The 22,004-nt window shown below is 42.9% G+C and overlaps 2 protein-coding genes across 4 annotated transcripts in view; one reads left to right on the forward strand and one right to left on the reverse strand.

Annotated features, from left to right (window-relative positions):
- Positions 1–4,255, reverse strand: part of prr11 (proline rich 11) — a 28,189-nt gene extending 23,934 nt beyond the window's left edge. For all 3 annotated transcript variants that reach the window (XM_085964731.1, XM_085964728.1, XM_085964729.1), the window contains exon 1: positions 4,186–4,255. The gene's annotated coding sequence lies outside the window, so the exon portion shown is untranslated. The remainder of the gene's footprint in view (positions 1–4,185) is intronic.
- Positions 4,256–4,596: 341 nt separating this feature from the next.
- ska2 (spindle and kinetochore associated complex subunit 2) overlaps positions 4,597–22,004 on the forward strand; it is a 43,514-nt gene continuing 26,106 nt past the window's right edge. The window contains exon 1 of the mRNA XM_085964737.1: positions 4,597–4,727. Coding sequence (XP_085820863.1) covers positions 4,608–4,727 — 120 coding nt within the window. The 5' untranslated portion in view covers positions 4,597–4,607. The remainder of the gene's footprint in view (positions 4,728–22,004) is intronic.

Raw genomic sequence — 22,004 nt, forward strand, 5'->3', positions numbered from 1 at the left:
GCAGAGGGAACCCCGCCGGAAAACCAACCGCCGGAAAACCCGCCACCGCCGCGTGTGCGCCGTGGGAGCGGCCATCTTGGACGCCATCTTGCCCGACCTCGTGGGGTCCGCCATCTTATGAGCAGACAGCGTGGACGCCATCTTGTCTCGATCAGGGCCCTACAGTGGCATCGGTCACAGTGGACCAGACCAGGCCGCATCCGCTATCCAAATCAATGGTGGACATCGAGGTAAACGGGTGCCGGGTTAAATGCTTAATTGACAGTGGAAGCACGGAGAGTTTTATCCACCCTGAACTGGCACAACAACTCTCCCTAAAGGTGGTCCCTGCTCAGGGTACCATCTCTATGGCTGATAAAACCCAGACATCGACCATTCTGGGTTACTGCACGGTACAATTGTGCGTTAACGGAACTGTGTATGATAATTTTAAAGTATTAATAATGAAGAATCTATGTGCGAGCGTGATCTTGGGTTTGGATTTCCAGTGCAACCACCAAAGCATCACGCTCAAGTACGGTGGGTCCCAGCCGCCCCTCAGTGTGCGGTCTGGCTACCCTGAAGGTAAAGCCGCCTTCGCTATTCGCGAACCTTACCCCTAACTGCCGGCCAATAGCGACCAAAAGCAGGAGGTACAGCTGGGAGGGCAGGCGGTTTATCGCGACCGAGGTAGACAGGCTCCTGAAAGAGCGCATTATTGAACACAGCAACAGCCCGTGGCGCGCCCAAGTGGTAGTGGTAAGGGGTAGCGAGAAGAAACGGATGGTGATCGACTATAGTCAAACGATCAACAGGTACACCCTACTAGACGCCTACCCGCTACCCCGCATATCAGAAATGGTGAACCAAATCGCCCAATACCGGGTGTTCTCCACCATCGACCTCAAGTCGGCGTACCACCAGCTCCCTATCAGACCAGAGGACCGCCCATACACCGCCTTCGAGGCGAACGGACGCCTCTACCAATTCCTCAGAGTCCCCTTTGGGGTGACGAACGGGGTCTCGGTCTTTCAGAGGGAGATGGATCGCATGGTCGATGACCACCACTTGCAGGCAACCTTCCCCTACCTCGACAACGTCACCATCTGCGGTCACAACCAGCAGGATCACGACTCGAACCTCGAGAGGTTCCTGAAAACCGCACAAAAACTCAACCTCACCTATAACGAGGACAAGTGCGTTTTCAACACCACGCGCCTCTGCATACTGGGCAGCGTGGTGGAGAACGGGGAAATCGGACCAGACCCCGACCGATTGCGCCCCCTACGGGAGCTGCCTCTGCCCAACACTCCCAAAGCCCTGAAAAGGTGCCTGGGGTTATTTTCTTACTATTCCCAATGGGTCCCCAACTACTCCGACAAAGCCCGCCCCCTCTTGAAAGCATCCTCTTTTCCGCTCTCTGCTGAGGCCCACGCCGCCTTCAAAAGCATTAAGCAGGATATTGAGCGGGCCACGCTACAGGCAGTGGACGAGAACACTCCATTTCAAGTGGAAAGTGATGCGTCCGACTTTGCCTTGGCGGCCACCCTCAACCAGGCAGGGCGGCCCGTAGCTTTCTTCTCGAGGACCCGCCAAGGGCCCGAGATCAGACACTCCTCCGTGGAAAAGGAGGCCCAAGCCATCGTGGAGGCAGTGCGCCACTGGCGCCACTACCTAGCCGGCAAACGCTTCACCCTACTTACCGACCAGCGGTCGGTAGCGTTTATGTTCAACAATAAACAGAGGGGGAAGATTAAAAATGATAAGATTCTTAGGTGGCGGATCGAGCTCTCCACTTTCGAGTACGACATCATTTACCGGCCAGGGGCCCTTAACGAATCCCCTGACGCCCTCTCACGAGGGATGTGTGCCAGCGCCACCGAGGATCGGCTACAGACCCTCCACAACGACCTCTGCCACCCAGGGGTCACGCGGCTGTTCCACTCCATAAAGTCCCGTAACTTACCCTACTCGATTGAGGAAGTTCGGTCTCTGACCAGGAACTGCCGCACTTGCGCTGAGTGCAAGCCTCGGTTCTACCGCCCAGATAGAGCCCACTTAATCAAAGCTACACGGCCCTTCGAGCGGCTCAGCTTAGATTTCAAGGGCCCCCTCCCGTCCGTCGACCGCAATGTTTACTTCCTGAACATTGTGGACGAATACTCCCGTTTCCCATTCGCCTTCCCCTGCCCAGCGCCACGGTCATTAAATGCCTCAACAGCCTGTTCGGTATGCCGAGCTATAGCCACACGGATAGGGGGGCGTCCTTCATGAGTGAAGAGCTACGCAAGTACATGCTGTCCAAGGGGATCGCCATGAGCCGTACCACCAGCTACAACCCCCGGGGTAACGGCCAGGTGGAGCGAGAGAACGGGACAGTGTGGAAAGCAGTCACTCTAGCTCTAAGGACCAAGGGCCTCCCTATCTCCCGCTGGCAGGAAGTCCTCTCGGATGTGCTCCATTCGACACGGTCGCTATTGTGTACGGCCACTAATGCCACGCCTCATGAACGAATGTTTGTCTTTCCTCGGAAATCCACCTCAGGCGTATCCATGCCATCATGGCTCTCCACCCCAGGTCCGGTACTCGTGCGAAGGCATGTGAGGGGCCACAAGACGGACCCTCTCGTGGAGCCAGTACACCTACTCCATGCCAACCCCCAATACACATATGTCCGGCACGCCGACGGAAGGGAGGACACCGTGTCCATAAAAGACGTCGCCCCAGCCGGCATCGACAACAACCACGGCAATAGCAGCGACGACGATCACAGCAACCCTTACCCACCCACTACTCTTTCATCACTCCCGGAAGAACATCGACCAACGGCACCCCCACCAACTACCCCTTCAACAACCCCGGCGGCACCCCCGGCAGAGACCCAGGAGGCTACCGGGGACACCCAGCCGACACCCGCGGCACCACAACAGCCACGTCGGTCGCAGAGGACTATCAAACCCCCGAACAGACTAAATCTATAGAAGGGGTGAATGTGATGAAATATATTCCATTCATCACTGCCTGTTTTCTGTGTCTTGTAACTGCCTGCTTTCTGTGTCTTTTCCCTTCCCCCAGTCCTCATGTATTATGTATTGGAATGTGCTGGAATTGGTTGTGTGCAGGGCTCCGCCCATACCTGGCTCCTTTGTAATCTAAGTCAGTCGGGCATCAGCCTCCTGAAGGAAGACATCTCTCTAGTTTACGTGTTATGTTCTAAGTTAATAAAAGCCTTACTTTTGTTCTGCTAACTTCGAGTCTCGGAATAATTGAGGCACATCAAGTGCATTGTGGCGTTGCCACATTGGGGAAACACTATGTAGATAAACCTGTATAATCCCCTTTTAACTGCTGTATTCCCCTCCCCCGCAAGACAGTTGCAAGCTGAGAGGAATAAGGCACGTTCAGACTTGCCTGCTGCTGTGAGAAGGAAAACCAATCAGGTTCCAGCAGGTGACCAATCCGTGAGTCATCACAGGTTCGCGGGCTTCACGAATTCAGTACTGTATTGAGAGTTGGAGTAAAGACCTATTTCTTGTAGCTCGTTGTGTTGCCTATTTCTTTACGTGGGAGACCGTAGTCCCCCACAGCATATAGTTTTATGCAGCAGCTATGCTTCAGTGGGCAGCACCCTTGCCTCGGAGTCAGAAGGTTGTGGGCTCGAGAACTACTCCAGGGACTTGTGCACAAAAATCTAGGTTGACACTCCAGTGCAGTACTGAGGGTGTGCCGCTAAACCTGCTCTCAGATGGCCGTAAAAGATCCCGCGGCACTATTTCGAAGAGGAACAGGGAAGTTATCCCCGGTATCCTAGAGCCAATATTTATTCCTCAATCAACATCAATAAAAACAAATTATCCAGTCATTATCACATTGCTGTTTGTGGGAGCTTGCTATGCGCAAGTTGGAGTTTCCTACATTACAACAGTAACTACACTTCAAAGTTCCTCATTGGCTGTAAAGCGCTTTGGGACGTCCCAAAAGGCGTTATATAAATAAAAGTCTTGCTAGATGTGTGTGAAAGTTATGCAGCAACTTGGATTGTGAACAACCTGCAATTCCAATGCTGTGTCTTCATAGACCCAGAATAGGTTATAAATGGGAACACGCATTCTTTTGAAATAAGTTACTAAATCTTAGGGAGCAGAAACACCACACATACACAAAAAGAATTGAGAACCAATCCCGAAATCGTCCACCAATACTCACCTCCCCTCACACCAACTCAACTGAACTGAATTCCCCAGCCTAAAATCAGCAACGGCGGCGAGAATTTAAATTAAAAGCTCGTGCCAGCTGCCCAATAGGATTATGTCTTTCAGAAGCCGCGCTTGGCTTCAACTCTCGTCCAACCGCGTCGGGCTTCTCAACCTCAGGCCTGAGCTGCTTTAACCAATAGGGGAGCAACGGTGTCGTGAGCCCGCTACGCTCACAGCCAATCGGTGCCGCGACTCATCCCGCCTGGTCCAATGGAACGCCGTGCGTATTGTGGCTGTCCATTCAAAACGGCGCTTTGCATCTTGCTGCCGTCCTATCGGAAGGTCTGTTTAACCCCTCCCCGCTGAAGAGAGAGCCGGCTAAACCAATCAAGAGGCGATCCCTCCATCCGGTCCAATGGGAATACCGATCTCATGCAGCAACTGCCGAATCAGAAGCTTCGTTTCATCTCACTTAAGGGGCCCTTTATCGGTTCGCCTTCGGAATGTAAACTATTCAATATGGAGACCGCGGTCAACAAGCTGGCAGCGATGGTAAGAGGGGTTTTTTTTAAATTGAATTTTTTTTATTTAAGGTTGGAAAACGCTTTGAATCAAAAGAAACCTATTGCATTAAGTAGAGTAAAACCTGGCGGTCGCGGAAAAAAAGTTAAAAAAAATCTGCACGCGCGCCACGGGTGTTTTTTTTTCGGTTAAAACTTTAATTTGTTCGGAAAAAAAACCTCGTCCTGATTTGCATCCGGGTAATTGGGCGCGAAAATGGCGGGAGCAGGGTTTTTCGCGGTGGGGGTGATCACGGCCGCTTCGACTTTCCCCCCCCGCCGCCGCAAAGGGAAATCGTCTCAGGAATCTTCAATTTTTTTTTCGTCCAGCTTTGGTTAAAATAGCGGTGGGTTCTGTGTTTTCCAAACGTGTTGGTGGAGGGAGCGAGGCGTTCCCGGTATGGTCGCGCCTGTGTGTGTGTGTTTTTTTTTCATTTCGTCTTCTGTGTGTGTGGTGTGTGTGCGCGCGCTCCCCTCCCCCTTTTTTTTCTCTCTTCGAACGGGCCTGCTTGACAGATGACAGAGGCTTGCGTCGCGTACGCGCGCGCTCCCGGAGAGCATACGGCGGGTGCGCGCGCGCAGGGGGCGTACGCGCGCGCGCCATTAACCGCCGCTCCTCCCGCTTGACAGCCAGCCGCTGGCGTTGCGCGCGTAAATACGATCCCTGCTTTAAATGACGACCAAATATTAACTTTAACGGTGGTGGTGGTGTTTTTTCTTTGTTGTCGTTGTGGGGGGGAAAAAAAACACCGAATTGCTACGTTCCGTACAATTAATACAACTTTAACTAAAGAAGACTTATCAATGAACTGCGATGCAGATTGTTCTCCGACGGCAATTGTATCTCCCCCCCCCATTCCCAATAGTCCGGGAAGCTGGAGTGCGCGCGCCCCCGATGGGGATATTGTAGTGGTTGCATGTTTTAACCGCTTGCTAGCAGCATTTTACTGTAAGAGGCTCTTCTGTTTAATTGCACCAGTGCTTCACCATTTTTAAATGGTAATTTAGCGAGCTGCCAGGTTATTTGAGACCTTGAAGCATTTGATCTTCAGAGGCGTCCAGTGGCGTGGAGCCACCGGTTTTGGGCAGATTCAATATATTCTCCTGTCTTGACTTCCTGCGCTCCTCAACTTAACAAAAGACCATACCTTCAGCAAGAGTTTGGGGGTCGTGGATGTTGCTGCTTATGTAAAGCAGACGCTTTCGGAACCCATTTTAGGCACGCTACTTGCCTGGGATATTCCAAAATGTTCTATCGAGGCACACACACAATGTATGATCACGCTGCATGTGAACTGCTCAAATCTGTGACCAAATTACTTCTGCATAGGTCTTGGTGCGTTTCACACACCCTGTTTAACAGCTGTCTAGGGTAGAGTTGAAACTGGGTGATTCTAGGGGTTAATTTGACAATTGTAGATGAAGCTATGAGGTCTGTACTCTTGAAACCAAAGTGTGAGTGAAAAAACAGTTCCAGCTGACTGCATTTAATACAAATCACTACATGAGAAACAGTGTCAGATAGTACACAGCATTTGAATGCTGCTGAAAAATTGTAGTTTTTAAAATGGTCTTTTGCTACCTTTTTGAAGTTCTTTATTAAAGAAAAACTAGCATGCAAGTGTTCCAAAAATGAATATAGCTTACTACATATAGTACTCTAGTTTCTAGGTTAAAAATGGCTGTAAATAAATGCATGATGCTTTTTTTGGTTGGCATTGTTCAGCTGGGGTTATATGCTTTGGGTGTGGAAGGAGTGCTACATGTAGATATGAATATGTGTTTGTTTTTGAATCCTCCTCCCTTTCTGGATGACGCAGAAGGGTTATTTTTTTAAACTCCTGATCTGCATCTCTTGCCTTTTTTTTGAGATGGTGAATGTATCTACAAGCTCTTCTATATTACTTGAAGTAACATGCAAAAAAGTGACCTGTCAGCAAAACTAGCACCTTTTTTGAAAATGCATTTGTAAAAGACTGAAATGTTACATCAGAAATGCTTTTTCATCAAACTTTGCTGGAAGCAGGGTTTTTTTCAGTATTGGTGTCACATTCTTGAATATTTCTCTTCTGGAGCATGAATTTCAGTGGGGAAAATCTTGGCTAATTTGTTTGTCCATAACTGAACCAAAATTTTTATTTTGTTTGTTCAGTGACAAAATGTTTCTTAGTATTTTAATGAATTGAATAAATGGTGAGAAATGGCTGTAATAATAGTTCATTGTTGCTACGGTGACTGTGTCAAACCACTCTTGATTTATATTTGGGAAAATCTTATTTGAAAATGCATACCCATTACTACAGTTTATAGATGGACCCAAGAGCAGATCCATTGTTTTTAAAATGCCCTCTGACACTCTAGTTGCAAATGGGAATGCTTAGTGGTATTCAGTGTCTAAATGAGTAAAGCCCACTGCTTGATTTATGTGCAGGAAGAGCCCTAGGATCTGTTGATGCACAGCATGGGTGAGCAGTTGATAATCCGTACCTCACTTTTGAGGTGAAATTGCTGTTTAAAAGGAAAAATTAAAACCCATGCAAATCAGGGTGGGAAACTAATATTCTCAATCCTTGTTGCAATGGCCTAAGATTAATTTCAAAGTAGGACAATCTTTTCCTGATTATTTTGCTGAATCTATTTGAGTTCACACAACCCTTCTTTCCTTGGGTTTTTGATAGGTTTTGCTAGTTTATGTAGTAGTGAAAAGCCAACAATAAAATGCTAATGTTCGGAGAGAAAAATGTATGCCAGTCCTAATGTTGAGAAGTTTGTTTTCATAACATTTGGCTTTTGGGTTGATGAAAGACTGAATGAGACATTACATGTCTAATTATAAAGTAAAGCTTTGCTTTATGGTTCAGTGACATTCTTCCAAATTCTGAAGACAGTAAATGGACAGTGTCATGATTTAACAAGTTATTGATCTTTCTTTCGTCAGAAATTGTAAGGTGAGCAGGTGATCAGGTGATAGATCACCTGTTTCTGATCTCTGGGTCTATGTCACTGATGACATTCTGCTATCATTGTTGAAAGATATGGTACCACATGCTCTGTGCGTAAAGGGCAGAAGTTTATTTAAAACTCCCTTTTTTAGCTTGACTCGTATTCAAGAACACAGCTGACTTTCAGAGACAATGTTCTGAGTGGAACACAGATATTAATATACAAATTATATGTATTAATCTATGGAACATCTTTCTGGAGGAAGGAGGCACCACTACCTTTCCATTATAGGGGTGTGCTGTAGTTACTATTTTCCCCATCTCATTTTAGTTTACACGACGAGACAATTGAATATATAGTTTCTTCAAAAATGCATTAATTGATTGCAAATGTACTATCTGCAAAAAATTCTTAATGTACAAATACTTATGTGTCTCTTGTTTATAACTAAACCACGGTGGTGTACTGCAATATATTTGTCAAGATGTCAAAATATTTGTCTTTATTTAATTGTAGGCTCCCTGATGACGCGGCTAGACTGTCCAGCGAGCAGCTGAGCCATGCATGGGATCTTTCTGGTCTGTTCGATCCCTGGTCTGTGCTGACTTAGCTTATATTAGCCAAGGCTGCAGGCGGGCTCAGGAACTCTAGACCAGGGAGGGGGAAGAACAGCCAGTGTTCCTTCTCTGGTGACCCCTGCTGGGAATGTGGGAGGGTGAGATTGGGCTCCCTGCAATCATGTAGTCTGCTGACGCTTGTTGAGGCTCACATCAATAATGGGCAACTTGGGTGAGCGACCCAAGGGTGCCCAATGCTGATGAAACCATAGACCTGTTTTTAAAAAAAAAAATAAAAAAAAAAAAATTGATGCCCTCAGAAGAGAAGGGAAGCTTTTCATTAAACTGCGTGTGCTAAAATTACTTCGCATATTTAGTGTATATTTTGAAAGTCTGCTGAGTCGTGATCTAGATTTGTCTCTAATTTTTTTTTTCTGGTGTTCCTAGTCTCTGATTAGCTATTTTTGTATTCTTTGTGTTTCCTAAAATCCTGCTTGATCAAATCACCTTTTAAAGTGTAGTTGCGTGTGTGTGCAGGCCGCAAGTACGAACCATTAAACCGTTGTTTTTGTTCTAGGTAAAGTAGCAGTGTATCGAGTACTGTGAAGTGGGCTGCAATTGTAGCAAGTGTTCTGTTCTGTTCTGTTCTGCAGTGCCTGACTGGCACAGGAATAGAGCATAAAAGGCTTTGCACCCCCCCCCCCCGCCCCACCAGATGATTGAAGGTTGTACCAAATTAAACTTGATTGATTTTCCAGCTTTGATGTTTATGATGACTGATGGAAATTCTCGATCATCGAACTCGATGCCCTTTGTCCGTTCGTCCAGTGCCCTTTTTATGTTGTACTACTAGTGATAACAGAAAAAAAGCAGTGCAATATTAAAAGGGCATTGGCCGGCGACCAGATCAATGTTGCAGGTAGGGTCTGCAATTCTTTGGGTTTTGTACCTTCAATTTTTTTCCCCCTCCAAAAGGACTGCTTTCGGAGGAGGGGGCTATTCGCCAGTGGAAATCTAGTTGGTGGGTATGTTGGAGCTGATTGAATATTGGTACCTTGTCCTTGGTGAGGTGGTTTGGGGAGAAATTTAGAAAATCTGGTGCTATAATTCAAAATCATGAATCTATATTTTTGAAATTTCAGCATCAATTTTTTTTTTAATTTATAAAAAAAAAAAAAAAAAAAAATTGTTCGAACGGATGATTCTCAGGATTGAACAGAGAATGCAAATCCTTGTAGGAAATCAGCCTGTTGCTCCATCAGGAAGATGAACTGAAATTTAATGTGATTTGAAAATACAGTACACATTTTGGAACATAACTTTTAATAAGAAATCTCCAGGGAGCATTTACACTACAAAAGTAGCATTTGTGCAAAGTGGTTTCAGAACCACACTGAAGTTTTATGATATAAATCTGGAGTTGAGGTCTGACCTGATGAGAATGTGACTCCCTGGATTTACACTACAAACTTTAGCATTGGTGCAAAGTGATTCTACAGATATTATGCAAGTGCACTCTAAGGGTTTTCATTAATATGTTTTTTTAGTCTGTATTTGTAGTACTGATATGATCTTGACTGATATAACCCAGGTTTGCGGTCTACAGATATATTTGTCGGGCCGTACTGTGGTTTGCATTGAGATCAGCGATAAAGGAGCCTGGGTGATTACCAGGGATGCTGAGCACCCATGGGCCCAAATAATTTTAATGTTGGATAGTTGATACGGGGGAAAAAAAAAAAGCATATGAAGTTCGCAAGGGGGGCAGTCTTAAAATATAACTTTACGCTGGGCTGGTGCTCTACTGCATCTATTGGAAAGTGAAGTCACTACTGAGTTATACTATCACTTCACATCCACATGAAATGACAATTCCCTCCCCCCTCCCGCACCCCGTTTTACATTCTACTCTCCTGTTTTGCTGGGCTACGGTATGCTTGCGTAGATGCTCTTTGGTTCCACACCCAAGTGGCCCTTGTCAGGCTTGATCTGTGTTGGTGAGCTGTTCACCTCGGGGACGCAGGATGATGAAGCCCGATCTTTCCTTGCCCGATGTTCATATATGCAGGGTTGCAGAATGGTGGTGAGGGATTGAATTCTGGCTGATGCTAGGACCAATCCTAGCTCCTTGCGACCGCAGTGGAGATCAACTATCTCCACACAGACTGGAGAGCAAACCTGGAAATGTTCCTATGCACTGCATAAATGCAGTAAGCTATTTGGGGGAAGCACCCGTGTGTGTGTGTGTTTTTTTGGTGATTGATTCAAAGATTACCCACTAATTATCACTTTTTTTGTAAATCTAGTTTTACGAAATGTATGAAAACTCCAGTGTTGCCCTGGCCATATTCTATCGACAGGTTGTCCAATTTGGAGTGAGAGTCCCTTTTCTGTGGTGCACTCGTTGAAATACCAGCCATCCATTGGCAGTTGGACGTGTATCTTACATTGTCGGGCTGTTTTCTGGATGTGGGATTGCCAGCCAGGAGCGGGATGTTCTCTATCCCATCGTCACTAGCGAGGAAAGCTTGCAGTTTTGCTTTACTTGTACCACATGTAAGGAGTAATTATATAATGCTGTAAGAAAGCAGTTTAATAGAACAAAGCTTAAAGTAAGCGGGCCAGTAAGGCATGCCTAACTTTTTTTGCTGCTTTGAAAAAGTAAAACTCAATTGTTGCATATAAAAGGAATTTGGGTGACCCCTGTATTGGAACACCAATGGGAGCTGCCCCGGAGTAATGATGGTGCTCAGGCATACATTTTGCTGCTGCAACAAGATGCGAGGTGGGAAATCTCTCCGACCTCTTGTGCATTTAGCTGCCGGCTGAGATTGAGATTGCCACTGGCAAAGGCCTGGAAGTATGTCGCCGGTCTTTGTCTTCCATTTGCTGACTAGCTGAGGGGAGAAATTTGTTGTGGGACAGAAGGTAATGGCCCTTAGACTATCTGTCAACATGAAGTAACAAATTCATAAATTTTAATTTGTTTTAGCCATGTGGTACAGAATCAAAGACTAATTATATGCTGTAGCAACTTAATGTGGCAGCAAAAAGCCTCCCTTTTTAGACTCGAGTGCCTAACTAGATCCTTTATGGAAATCTTAACTATCCGATGACCAGCTATTTTCAAACCTCCCAACAAGTTATGGTGTTAGTGATACTCTAGCTGAGTGCAATAATTGAGATTTGAATTCCCTGTTTTGACATCCTGCAGTCAGATTTTTAAAAATAAACTAAATACTACTTTTAATCTAGGTATTTAAAACTTATAACTTTAGAAAGAATGATCAGATCTGAGTGAATTTGATGTGTTTTAAATACCAAAGAAGTCCTATCTGGATATGATACTATTTTAGAAGTTGTTTTAACAAAGTATTTGAGGTTGCTAATATACATAGGAAATAGCTTAGTATTTTAAGATTATGGTTGCTTTGTTGCAGGTTAATTCATTTGAGGGGGGGGGGGAATCGAAAAGTTCGAGATTTTCCGGCCTTGCTGCTGACAGACGCTCTGACTTTATTGCACTACTGTGTTTCACAGCTAGCAGTGCAATAGTATTGTCAAAGCATCTGAAGGTAGATCAGATCAACACTGGCGGAGGATGTGAAATCGTCAACTGGTCGTGAGCAGCACCATGGGTAATTTACTTGTCGAGGTTTTGTGTATTTATGTAAATTAACTTGGTGTTTAAAATATCATTCAGCATTAACTCTGGCATCAAGTGTTGTCACTAGTATTTTGCTAAAATGTAATGGTAGGCATGTGGGAAAACACCAGGAGTACTATTTTAGATTTTATGTATTACAAATTCTGGGCAGAGTACTTGGAATTCTGCATAGCTAAGTGAAAAACTAGTTGCAGAAATGGTTAGAGCAGTGCGAAGCGATGAATTACGAATGTTATGCAAAAAGCAGATCTCTCACTTAAAACCTATTGGCTTTTGGATGTGTTTTTCCTATAGCATATTGATATGACTACTAAAGGAAATATGCAGTTGTGCAAGTATGCTAAATAAATCATTGACAATATTGCAGTGTGATGTTGCACTGTGTTGAATAGTGATAGGATGGACATCTTTACTGTGCTTTAAGGTTTTGCTTATGATTTTCTAATCCTAACATGACCACGGGGGCAGAATGGAGACCGGTTTCTTCTGGGTGGGGGAGTGAATCTAAGGGTTCTTTTGTTAATTTGCCTACCTATGGTACTGTCAGCCACAGCTCAGTTGGTAGCACCCTCATCTCTGAGTCAGAAGGTTGAGTTCAAGCCCCACTCCAGGGACTTGAGCACAAAAATCTAGGCTGACACTGAGGGAGCACTGCACTGTCAGAGGTGCCGTCTTTCGGATGAGACGTTAAACCAAGGCCCTGTCTGCTCTCGGGTGGACGTAAAAGATCCCATATACTATTTTGAAGAAGAGCAGTGGAGTTCTCCCCGGTGTCCTGGCCAATATTTATCCCTCAACATCACTAAAACAGATTATCTGGTCATTATCACATTGCTGTTTGCGGGAGCTTGCTGTGTGCAAATTGGCTGCCGTGTTTCCTACATTACAACAGTGACTAAGCTTCAAAAATACTTAATTGGCTGTAAAGTGCTTTGGGACATCCGGAGGTCATGAAAGGTGCTATATAAATGCAAGTTCTTTATTTCAAGGTGAAAGATGTGTTGTGGATTGAAACAATTTTTTCCCACCTGGAGTATCAAGCCCTAGCATGTCTGGTGTACCACAGCCAGCTGCGGTGTAAAGTTCCCTCCTCTCTGTGCCAACATTGTGCTCAAAACCAACTTCAGAAGAGCACGCCTATAAATATAACTTCCCATACCAGCCATCCTCATGACTTTCGGAACAAGATTGCGCCAAATTATCAGCAAGTGCTCAAACTCAAAGAATAAAGAGATGAGATTTGTGTTCAGTCTGGGCTGGATTTGAAGCTTAGTCTCTGAGGTAAAGGAATAATACGCTAACCAGCTGTATCACCCATCTCTCTTAACTGGGGCATCTTTTAAATAAGAACACAGGTGGCAATCATTTTAAGTTTCTGCCTTTTTTTATTTGTGATTGGTGGGGGAGGGGGAAAAGAAAGAAGAGAGAATTGTTGCAACCTCACTTCACTGTTTACTGAAGCTCTGTGGATATGGGGTAGAATGTGCTGTAGAAGGTCCTCTCTTTATAAAATAGCAATTTCCTTGCCTGTACAGATCATTACAACCTTTTAATTTTAAAGCATTGTGGTGTATACATACCAGGATGCTGTTTGCAGTGATGGAGTAAAGTTGCTCAGTTTTATTTTTATAATGGGATATCAATTATTATATATACCTTTTATTATTATTATAATAATAATAATCAACTTTATTGTCATTTAGTGCACAAGTGCAGTACAACGAAATGTAGGCTTGCGGCTCCCGAGAGTGTACATTTAGATTAAGACATTTAAACATTCAACATTCATTTGGCTTGTAATACGTTAACATAAACATAATAAAGTGCATTATATATTTTTGGTATAAAGGGAGACTATTTGGATCACTCTGCCTGTCCCAGTTTTAACTACTGGATCTATTTACTTTAAGCCTCTTCCTGTACCCTTTTAATATTTTCTTCAAGTCTTTTTATCTAATTTTTGTTAGTGCTATGATCGGTTTGGCCTCCGTAGTCACTTTTGGTAAAGCATTCCGTATCCTAATAACCATTTTGTGAAAAAATATTTCTAGCCTCCCCTTTATGCTTGTAGAATCCTGAGTTTTATGTGTCCTTGTTACTGATTCATTGACCAAGTGTCAATAATCTTTCGCTGTTTATTCTGTTAAACCCGTACATAATTTAAACGCTTCTTATTCAATCCCCCCTCTTAACCTTGTCTATTGCAGTGGATAAAACTATGGGAGAGGAGCATTTTATGTTTTGTATCTGTTATACCTAGTATCACTGTATTTTTGTTGGTGAAATTTTATCTGTTTCCATGAAAGCTTGTTCTGTTGAATGTATGCAGAGTCCTTTTTAATAGATACAATATTGATATTGTACATATTGTGGCATTTTGCACTCTGTATACACAGTATACAGTTTGGCCCTGTACTTGTGTACACATTGGTTGATGTGAGTGTTGCACTCTGTACCTTTTCTCCAAGATTAATTGTTCTTATTTTCAGCTGTTCTATTTTTGTTCTAATTCTTTTTTGGGTCAAACAAAAATTATTTGCCTGTATCTACTGACTGGCCTCTTCTCAATGTGCCTTTTTATAAAAAAAAATCTGTTGTTTTCTCTGCATCTCAAGATTGGGAGCTTCAAGATTTGTGATTGTATTGTCCAAAACTTAACATTTCATGGTGTGGCGCAGTAGTTTGTGCTTTTACAGTTAGATATCCTGTAACCCACTGATTTTTCATAAGACAGGTTGAGCTAAAATACTAAATGTCATGCATGTTTCCTGTACATACACTCGCTCTCTGCACCATCATTTTGGTGTCCATTGCTGCAACCTAGATTCACCAGGTACAGCTACAATCTGACGGCTTTGTTGTTCCTAGGGATTCTAGTAATGAATCTTTGGCAGTGAATTAGTTCACTGTTTTCCTTTTTTATAGGTATAGATTTTTAAAAAATCATTGCAATGTACACTTCAGCGAAGTGGCCTGCGCATAAAGGATATTAACAGCTAGATCTAATTGTGTGTGTGCGTGTTGCTTTTTTGTCTTTCCTTTCTCTCAAGGTTAGTTTGACTCTTCATTCTACTAAAAACCCATACATTTTTAATTCTGCCATTCTTGAAAGAAAACGTTAATGCATTTGGTATCTTCTACCCATAGCATAGTTTGGTTTAAGGATGAAGAACTTACTGTACATAATTTAAGACTGGCATATGCTAGCAGATTTTTCTGCTTGAATATACCGCAATGTAGCAGGTTGTTGTATGATGGGCGTTCTTTGCAGCTGCGAATCTGCTGGTGTGCCTGCTCGTAAGGGTGGAGAATCAGTGCTGGACAATGAATTATATTCTTGTGTGAATTTAGCAACTGGTTTAGGGTACTTTGAAATTATGGCAAAGGTTTGCGGTTGTGCTTTGACCCTCTGCCGTGTTGACCAGAATATTCAGCTGTAATTCCTTTTATCAGAACGGTGTGTCGTCTGTCTGCCCTCCGACACTCGCTCACTCCGTATCAATTTCCTGCAGTTTAGCTGTGGGCTTTTCATGTGCATGCAAATGTAAATCTGATAGGAAATGCATCGAATGGCACAGCTTTTTAATTGAGACTCTTTGTGCCGTGTGAGAGGAAATCTTCATCCGTTTTCCTGTAACTAAACTTTAACTATGAAAGAAATTTTTGTTTTTAAGCTATGGGGAGCTCTTAATTTTCCACCCACAAAATGATCAGCTTTAAGTTCCAAACTTCAATATATTTTTAGACACTGGTATAGAAATTGGATTGCTTCTAACAACTTAATTTTTTTAAATCCCAAATTTTAAAGCATTTCCTCAACTGGCAGGAGAAATTTAGAATTCAGTCTCTTGTTTTTAGATGGTGTTTACTCGGGGAAGAAGTACAGGCACTAAATAAATAGGATCAGACTGGTTATCTCTGTTGTATTGTCCATATCAAGATTTACAGGTCTTAAATTGAGATACAGTCCTGGATTAAAGTAAAATGTCATTTCGGTGAATAAAGACATTGAGTGGTCAATTGTGAATCTGAAAATGTGTTGTTAATGCTCCTTTTGTGTTGGTTTTTGGTTAATATTGTTGAGGGATGTGTGTGTTCAACTTGATGTTGCCGTCAGTTTGTGCGGGTGAAATAAAGAATAGATTTGCCTTCCAAAGCTAGGCTTTATTAACTTTAAAATCTGCAGCACATCTTTCCACATCCAGTCCCAACCAAAGCTGGAAAAGAACTGAATTTAAGGTGGCCACCACACATCATGTGACATCAACTACCAATGAGATTACAACATATATCCCAAGGCAGTTAACAAACAACCAATCACAATACTTTTACTAAACAAGGAATAATCACCACATTCACCCCTCCTTTTAAAATACACTCCAACCTGAATAACCTTTACAATTTATAATTAATTATTTACAACTAAAACTATGCACAACAAGAGTAAAACTGTTTACATGACACAATACTAAGTGAACAACAACAAATAATAACATTGCACATAAGTATTAAGTATCTCTCAACTAAAACAATATAATATTTCAACAATTTTAAAACATTACTATCAATTTAAAAGTCCATTTTCAATCGGTCGACCGGATATCTTGTTCGTGTCGACCTTCTTAACCTTGGTGAAATTCCTTGCCCTCCCACACCAGAAGGCACAGAAGTATCTTCAGCAGGAAGGCTATCCATATCCCGATTTTCAACGGTTTCCGGATTAGAAATCCCATCAGAAGGTAAACTGGGACGGTCATAAACATCCATCAAGGGCTGACTAAGAGAAGTAGAATTATCTGCAATCGGATTGGAGACATTCGTAGTATCTGTAACAGCATCCACATTATCTAAATCATGACTATTGTTAATATCCTCAGAAGAGGGCTGGCCACCACAAGGAGCCAAGTCTTTTTAATTGAAACGGTACTTTCTTTCCCATCTTGGAATCGAATATGAGCATATTGGGAATTTGCCTCCAACAACTCCACTAAAGGATCATATTTTGACAATCTAACATGGCGTCGAAGCAGCATAGGTCCCTGCATAGTAAGCCATGAAGGTACCGAATATCCCGTAGTAGATCTTCGCGGATAGTTAAAGAGCCTTTCATGGGGGGTCACATTAGTAGCCGTTGAAAGCAATGATCTAATGGAATGCAGGGCATAAGGCAGTACCATTTCCCACTGTGTATTCTTAAGGTTCCGGGATGTCAAAGCCAACATAACTGCCTTCCAGATCACCCCATTGTATCGTTCGCACTGTCCATTACCCTGGGGATTATACGGGGTAGTTCTACTAGTAGAAATTCCCCGACTCTGAAGGTATTCCTTCAACTGGGAAGACATAAAAGAACTTCCCTGATCCGAATGGATATACGCAGGCATCCCAAAGATGACAAAAAGTTGAGTCAGACATTTGATAACTGTAGCAGCTGATACATCTGCACAAGGAAAAGCAAAAGGGAACCTTGAAAACTCATCCACAACAGTAAAAATATATCGGTTTTGAGTAGTTGAAGGAAGAGGCCCCTTAAAATCGACGCTCAAACGTTCAAAAGGAGAAGTAGCCTTTATAAGATGAGCTCGTTGAGGCTTAAAGAAATTCGGTTTACACCGAGCGCAGATAGAACATGATGAAGTCATCCGCTTGACGTCTTCAACTGAAAAGGGCAAATTCTTACTGCGTACGAAGTGTATCATCCTCGTAACCCCAGGATGACATAAGGCATTGTGAAGATTAATAAGCGTATCTCCGTGAATCACAGAACAATAAGCCCTCGACAGTGCATCAGCAGCAACATTATCCTTCCCCGGACGATAAACTATGTCAAAATGGTAACATGCCAACTCAATCCTCCATCTCATTATTTTATCATTTTTGATCTTTCCAAAATGTTTAACATCAAACATAAAGGACACAGATTTTTGATCAGTTACCAACGTGAAATGTCGCCCCGATAAATAATGTCTCTATTTACGCAATGCTTCTACTATTGCATATGCCTCTTTCTCTATTGAAGAATGTCTTTTTTCACTATTGTTCAAAGTACGTGAGAAAAAGGCCACAGGTCTTCCATTTTGGTTCAGAGTAGCCCCAATTGCAAAATCAGAAGCATCCGTCTCGATCACAAAAGGAACCTGCTCATCAATAGAATGCACAACTGCTCCTAAAATATCCTTTTTAAAATTCTCAAAACATGTCCTGGCCTCCCATGATAGAGGATATGTCGTAACCCGAATAAGAGGCCGGATCTTCCGTGAAAAATTTGCAATCCAATTAGAATAATAAGAAAACAGTCCAACAACTCGTTGCAAAGCCTTAGAATTAGTAGGACAAGGTAAATCAATCAATGGTCGCAGACGTTCTGGATCTGGTTTAATCTTGTTTCCCGAGATAACATACCCCAATAGATTTACCTCAGTAGTCGAAAAGATACATTTCTCTTTATTAAAAGTTAAACCAACTTTTTCTGCAGCTTGAAGGAATCTTTTTAAATTAGAATCATGCTCCACCCTTGATTTGCCACACACTGTGATGTCATCTAAGTATGAAAAGGTGTCAGAGAGGGAGTTATCACTTATGAAAGCATCCATTGCCCGTTGAAAACAAGCAACACCATTAGTAACACCAAATGGTATTCGGCAAAACTGATACAGCTTTCCACCAGCCTCAAAGGCCGTATATGGTTGATCCTTCTTAACAATAGGAATCTGATGATAAGCACTCTAAGTCAATAGTGCTAAAAACCTTATACTGAGATACTTTATTGATAAGCTCATCAATCTTAGGCAAAGGGTACGCATCTAATTGAGTATACCTATTAATAGTTTGGGAATAGTCTATCACCATTTGTTTCTTGTGTCTCTCGTTAGTCGTGACAACTACCTGTGCTCGCCAAGGCGAACAACTAGGTTCAATGATTCCTTCCAATAAGAGACGTTGAACTTCAGAATTAATAAATTCTCTATCCTGACTACTATATCATCTTGACTTGGTAGCAATTGGCTTACAATCCGGCATCAAATTGGAAAAAAGTGATAATGAAGAAATGGATAAAGAGGTTAATCCACAAATAGATAAAGGTGGCTTAGTCCCTCCAAATGAAAGACTAAGAGACTCGTGTAACTGAAGCACATCATGTCCAATCAAAATATCCGCACAGAGATTAGGCAAAACAGATAGGCGTATATATCAGTATACGTATTACCTAGAATCATTTTCACAAAGCAACAACCAGCTATTTGTGAAGTAAGGGTCATCTGAGCCATACACACCTGATACATAACAGGTGAAATTTTCAAATGCTTCTCCTTCGCAAACTGAAGACTTTTAAAACTCTCAGTACTGCCCGTATCTATAAGGGCCTTCACTTCCAACCCATTAACTTGAGCCGTAACTATAGCTTTGTTTAGGCCATGAGCAAATGCAGCAGAAATTGATGCAATAAACGCCCTATCTAAAGGCTGAATAGTCACAGAGGAGGAGGTGGTAGAGGAGGGCCCTCCCACACCAGGAGAGGAGGAGGTAATTGAACCTGATGATTTGCACACGCGTGCATAATGACCTCTCTTGCCGCATTTACTACACAGCCTCCCGAGCAGGACACTTCAGACGAGGGTGCCGGATATTCCCACAAAAATAACACTTCTGAATGCTAGAGGCAACAGCCGCCGAAGTAGAAACTGTTTCAGAATCTAGTAAACCACTCCCATTAAATCCACATAATTCCTTTTCATCCGAAACTGCCGAAACCATAGTTGCAGGCCGATTAAAAAGAGCATAAGAATCCGAACTTCTCTGAGCCACATCCAATGTAGAAGCTTGCTCAAAAGCACTTTTAAGATCCAAAGTCTTATTTTCTAACAACCGCTGACGAATTGATCTAGACCGTAATCCATTAATAAAAGCATCCCGTACCGATTCTTCCTTATATTCTTCAGCCGTCACGGCCTTATAATTACAGTTAACACTAAGGCACCGAAGTGCTTGTAAATAAGTATCCAAAGATTCTCCCACCTGCTGCCTACGGGCAGATAGAAGGTGACGTGCAAATACCTCATTCTTTGGTTTGGAAAAGATTTTTGTTAATGTAGAAATAGCCACTTCATAAGTTTTACAGTCCAAAATATAGCTATATACATCCGGAGCAATGTAGTTGATCAGCATATTCAGCTTATTTAGAGACTCTTGATCCAACACGCCCAAAAAGTTTTTAAATGTACAATACCAATGTTTCCATTTATCATCCACCCCAGCAGAATTGGGGTCAGCCTTGAATCGTTCTGGTTGAAGATATCGCTCCATTCTAACATAAAGTTAATAAATTGAAATAAAGAATAGATTTGCCTTCCAAAGCTAGGCTTTATTAACTTTAAAATCTGCAGCACATCTTTCCACATCCAGTCCCAACCAAAGCTGGAAAAGAACTGAATTTAAGGTGGCCACCACACATCATGTGACATCAACTACCAATGAGATTACAACATATATCCCAAGGCAGTTAACAAACAACCAATCACAATACTTTTACTAAACAAGGAATAATCACCACAGCGGGTGTTTTGGCTTCGGCTCAATCTCCCTTTCCTCTGTCCTTTTGGTGTGGAATGGGAGCAGTGCCAATCCTAGTGCAAAAGTGCATAGGTTGGTGGATCATCTTCAGGCATTAACTGTTCAAATCCTATACGCTTAACAAAAAGACCTTGGGGACCATGCACTGGTCAGCTGCCTAGCCATTCAATTTGTTTTCTGTATACAGGAAACTTTTTTTTTATCCGGCACCGACGTGGTGCCAGTTCATCAAAAATTCCGGATAACAGCGCTATAGTAAAAGATAGGGAGAGCTGAGAGCTCCGTATAAAGCAACAAACCCTGTTGCTTAGCAACATGTTCAGAACAATGGCCACAAGTTCCAAGCGTCTCTGTAGCTTAGCAACAGCTGCAGCCACACCCTTGCACAGCAACAGATCGATGAAGGCAAGTAATATGAAGTATGAACCTACTCCTGGATTTTGCCGGTTAACCGAGATTTCCGGTTATTTAGGTGCCGGTAAATCGAAAGTTTCTTGTAGATGAGTTAACGATACTGATGTGTTCCTTCCTTCACGAAAGGATGGAGCTTTACTTGTTTTGGCTTTTAAAACCAGTTGCAGAAGTGCAATTAGTGCCCTGAATAAAGTTTGTCTTGTGTGTTTTAATTTTCTTTTGTCTAAATTGGCTCAGTGGTAGCACTCTCGCTTCTGGGTTTAAATTCCCAATCCAGAGACTTGAGTACAAAATCTAGGCTGACAGCTGTCGAAGGTGCCGTCTTTTGGATGAGATGTTCAACCGAGGCCCCGTCTGCCCCCTCAGGTGGAGGTAAAAGATCCCATGGCACTATTTTGAAGAAGAGCAGGGGGAAGTTTTCCTGGTGTCGTGGTCAACATTTATCCCTCAACCAACACCTAAAACAGATGATCTGGTCAATTATTTCATTGCTGTTTGAGACCTTGTGTGCAAATTGGCTGCTGTGTTTCCTACATTACAACAGTCGCTGCACTTCAAAAGTACTTCATTGGTTGTAAAGCACTTTGGGGTATCCTTGGGTCATAAAAGATGCAATATAAATGCGAATTTTTTAATATTATATGGCTGGTGATATCGCTGGCTCTCGCTGTCAGTTAATAACACAAGAAATAGCACAAGATGGTGACTCTTTTTGCTAATGATTTGTGTATCTGCATATTTCTGACTGAACATTTTCCTTGTAATGATCAAATAAGTGACTGTTGTATAAGCGCGATTTAGAAAGTGGTTTGTACCCCGATGCTCTTGTCTATCTATGCTGTGTCAATGTTGGCTTTTGTTACTTTGACTTTTTTTTGCCTCCTCCATCCCCTTTCAATGAGGCTGAATGCTAATCGAGTTTGGTGCTCCAATTGAAAAGCAGCAGTAATACAGCCCCATATTTTTGTGAGCTTGGGAGCAGTTCTGTGCGTTTTGCTTTGCGTGCCCAGCATGTTCATGCTGGTTTGATTATGACCAACACAAGCATTCATTTGGAGTTAATTTGTACGGGGGGAAGAAACGGCAGATGCAAAATTTAGCGAGTTAAAGTCAAAGT

Source organism: Somniosus microcephalus, chromosome 22 (assembly GCF_052327205.1).
Source record: "Somniosus microcephalus isolate GS21.2 chromosome 22, FLI_Smic_1.0, whole genome shotgun sequence".
Lineage (NCBI taxonomy): Eukaryota > Metazoa > Chordata > Chondrichthyes > Squaliformes > Somniosidae > Somniosus > Somniosus microcephalus.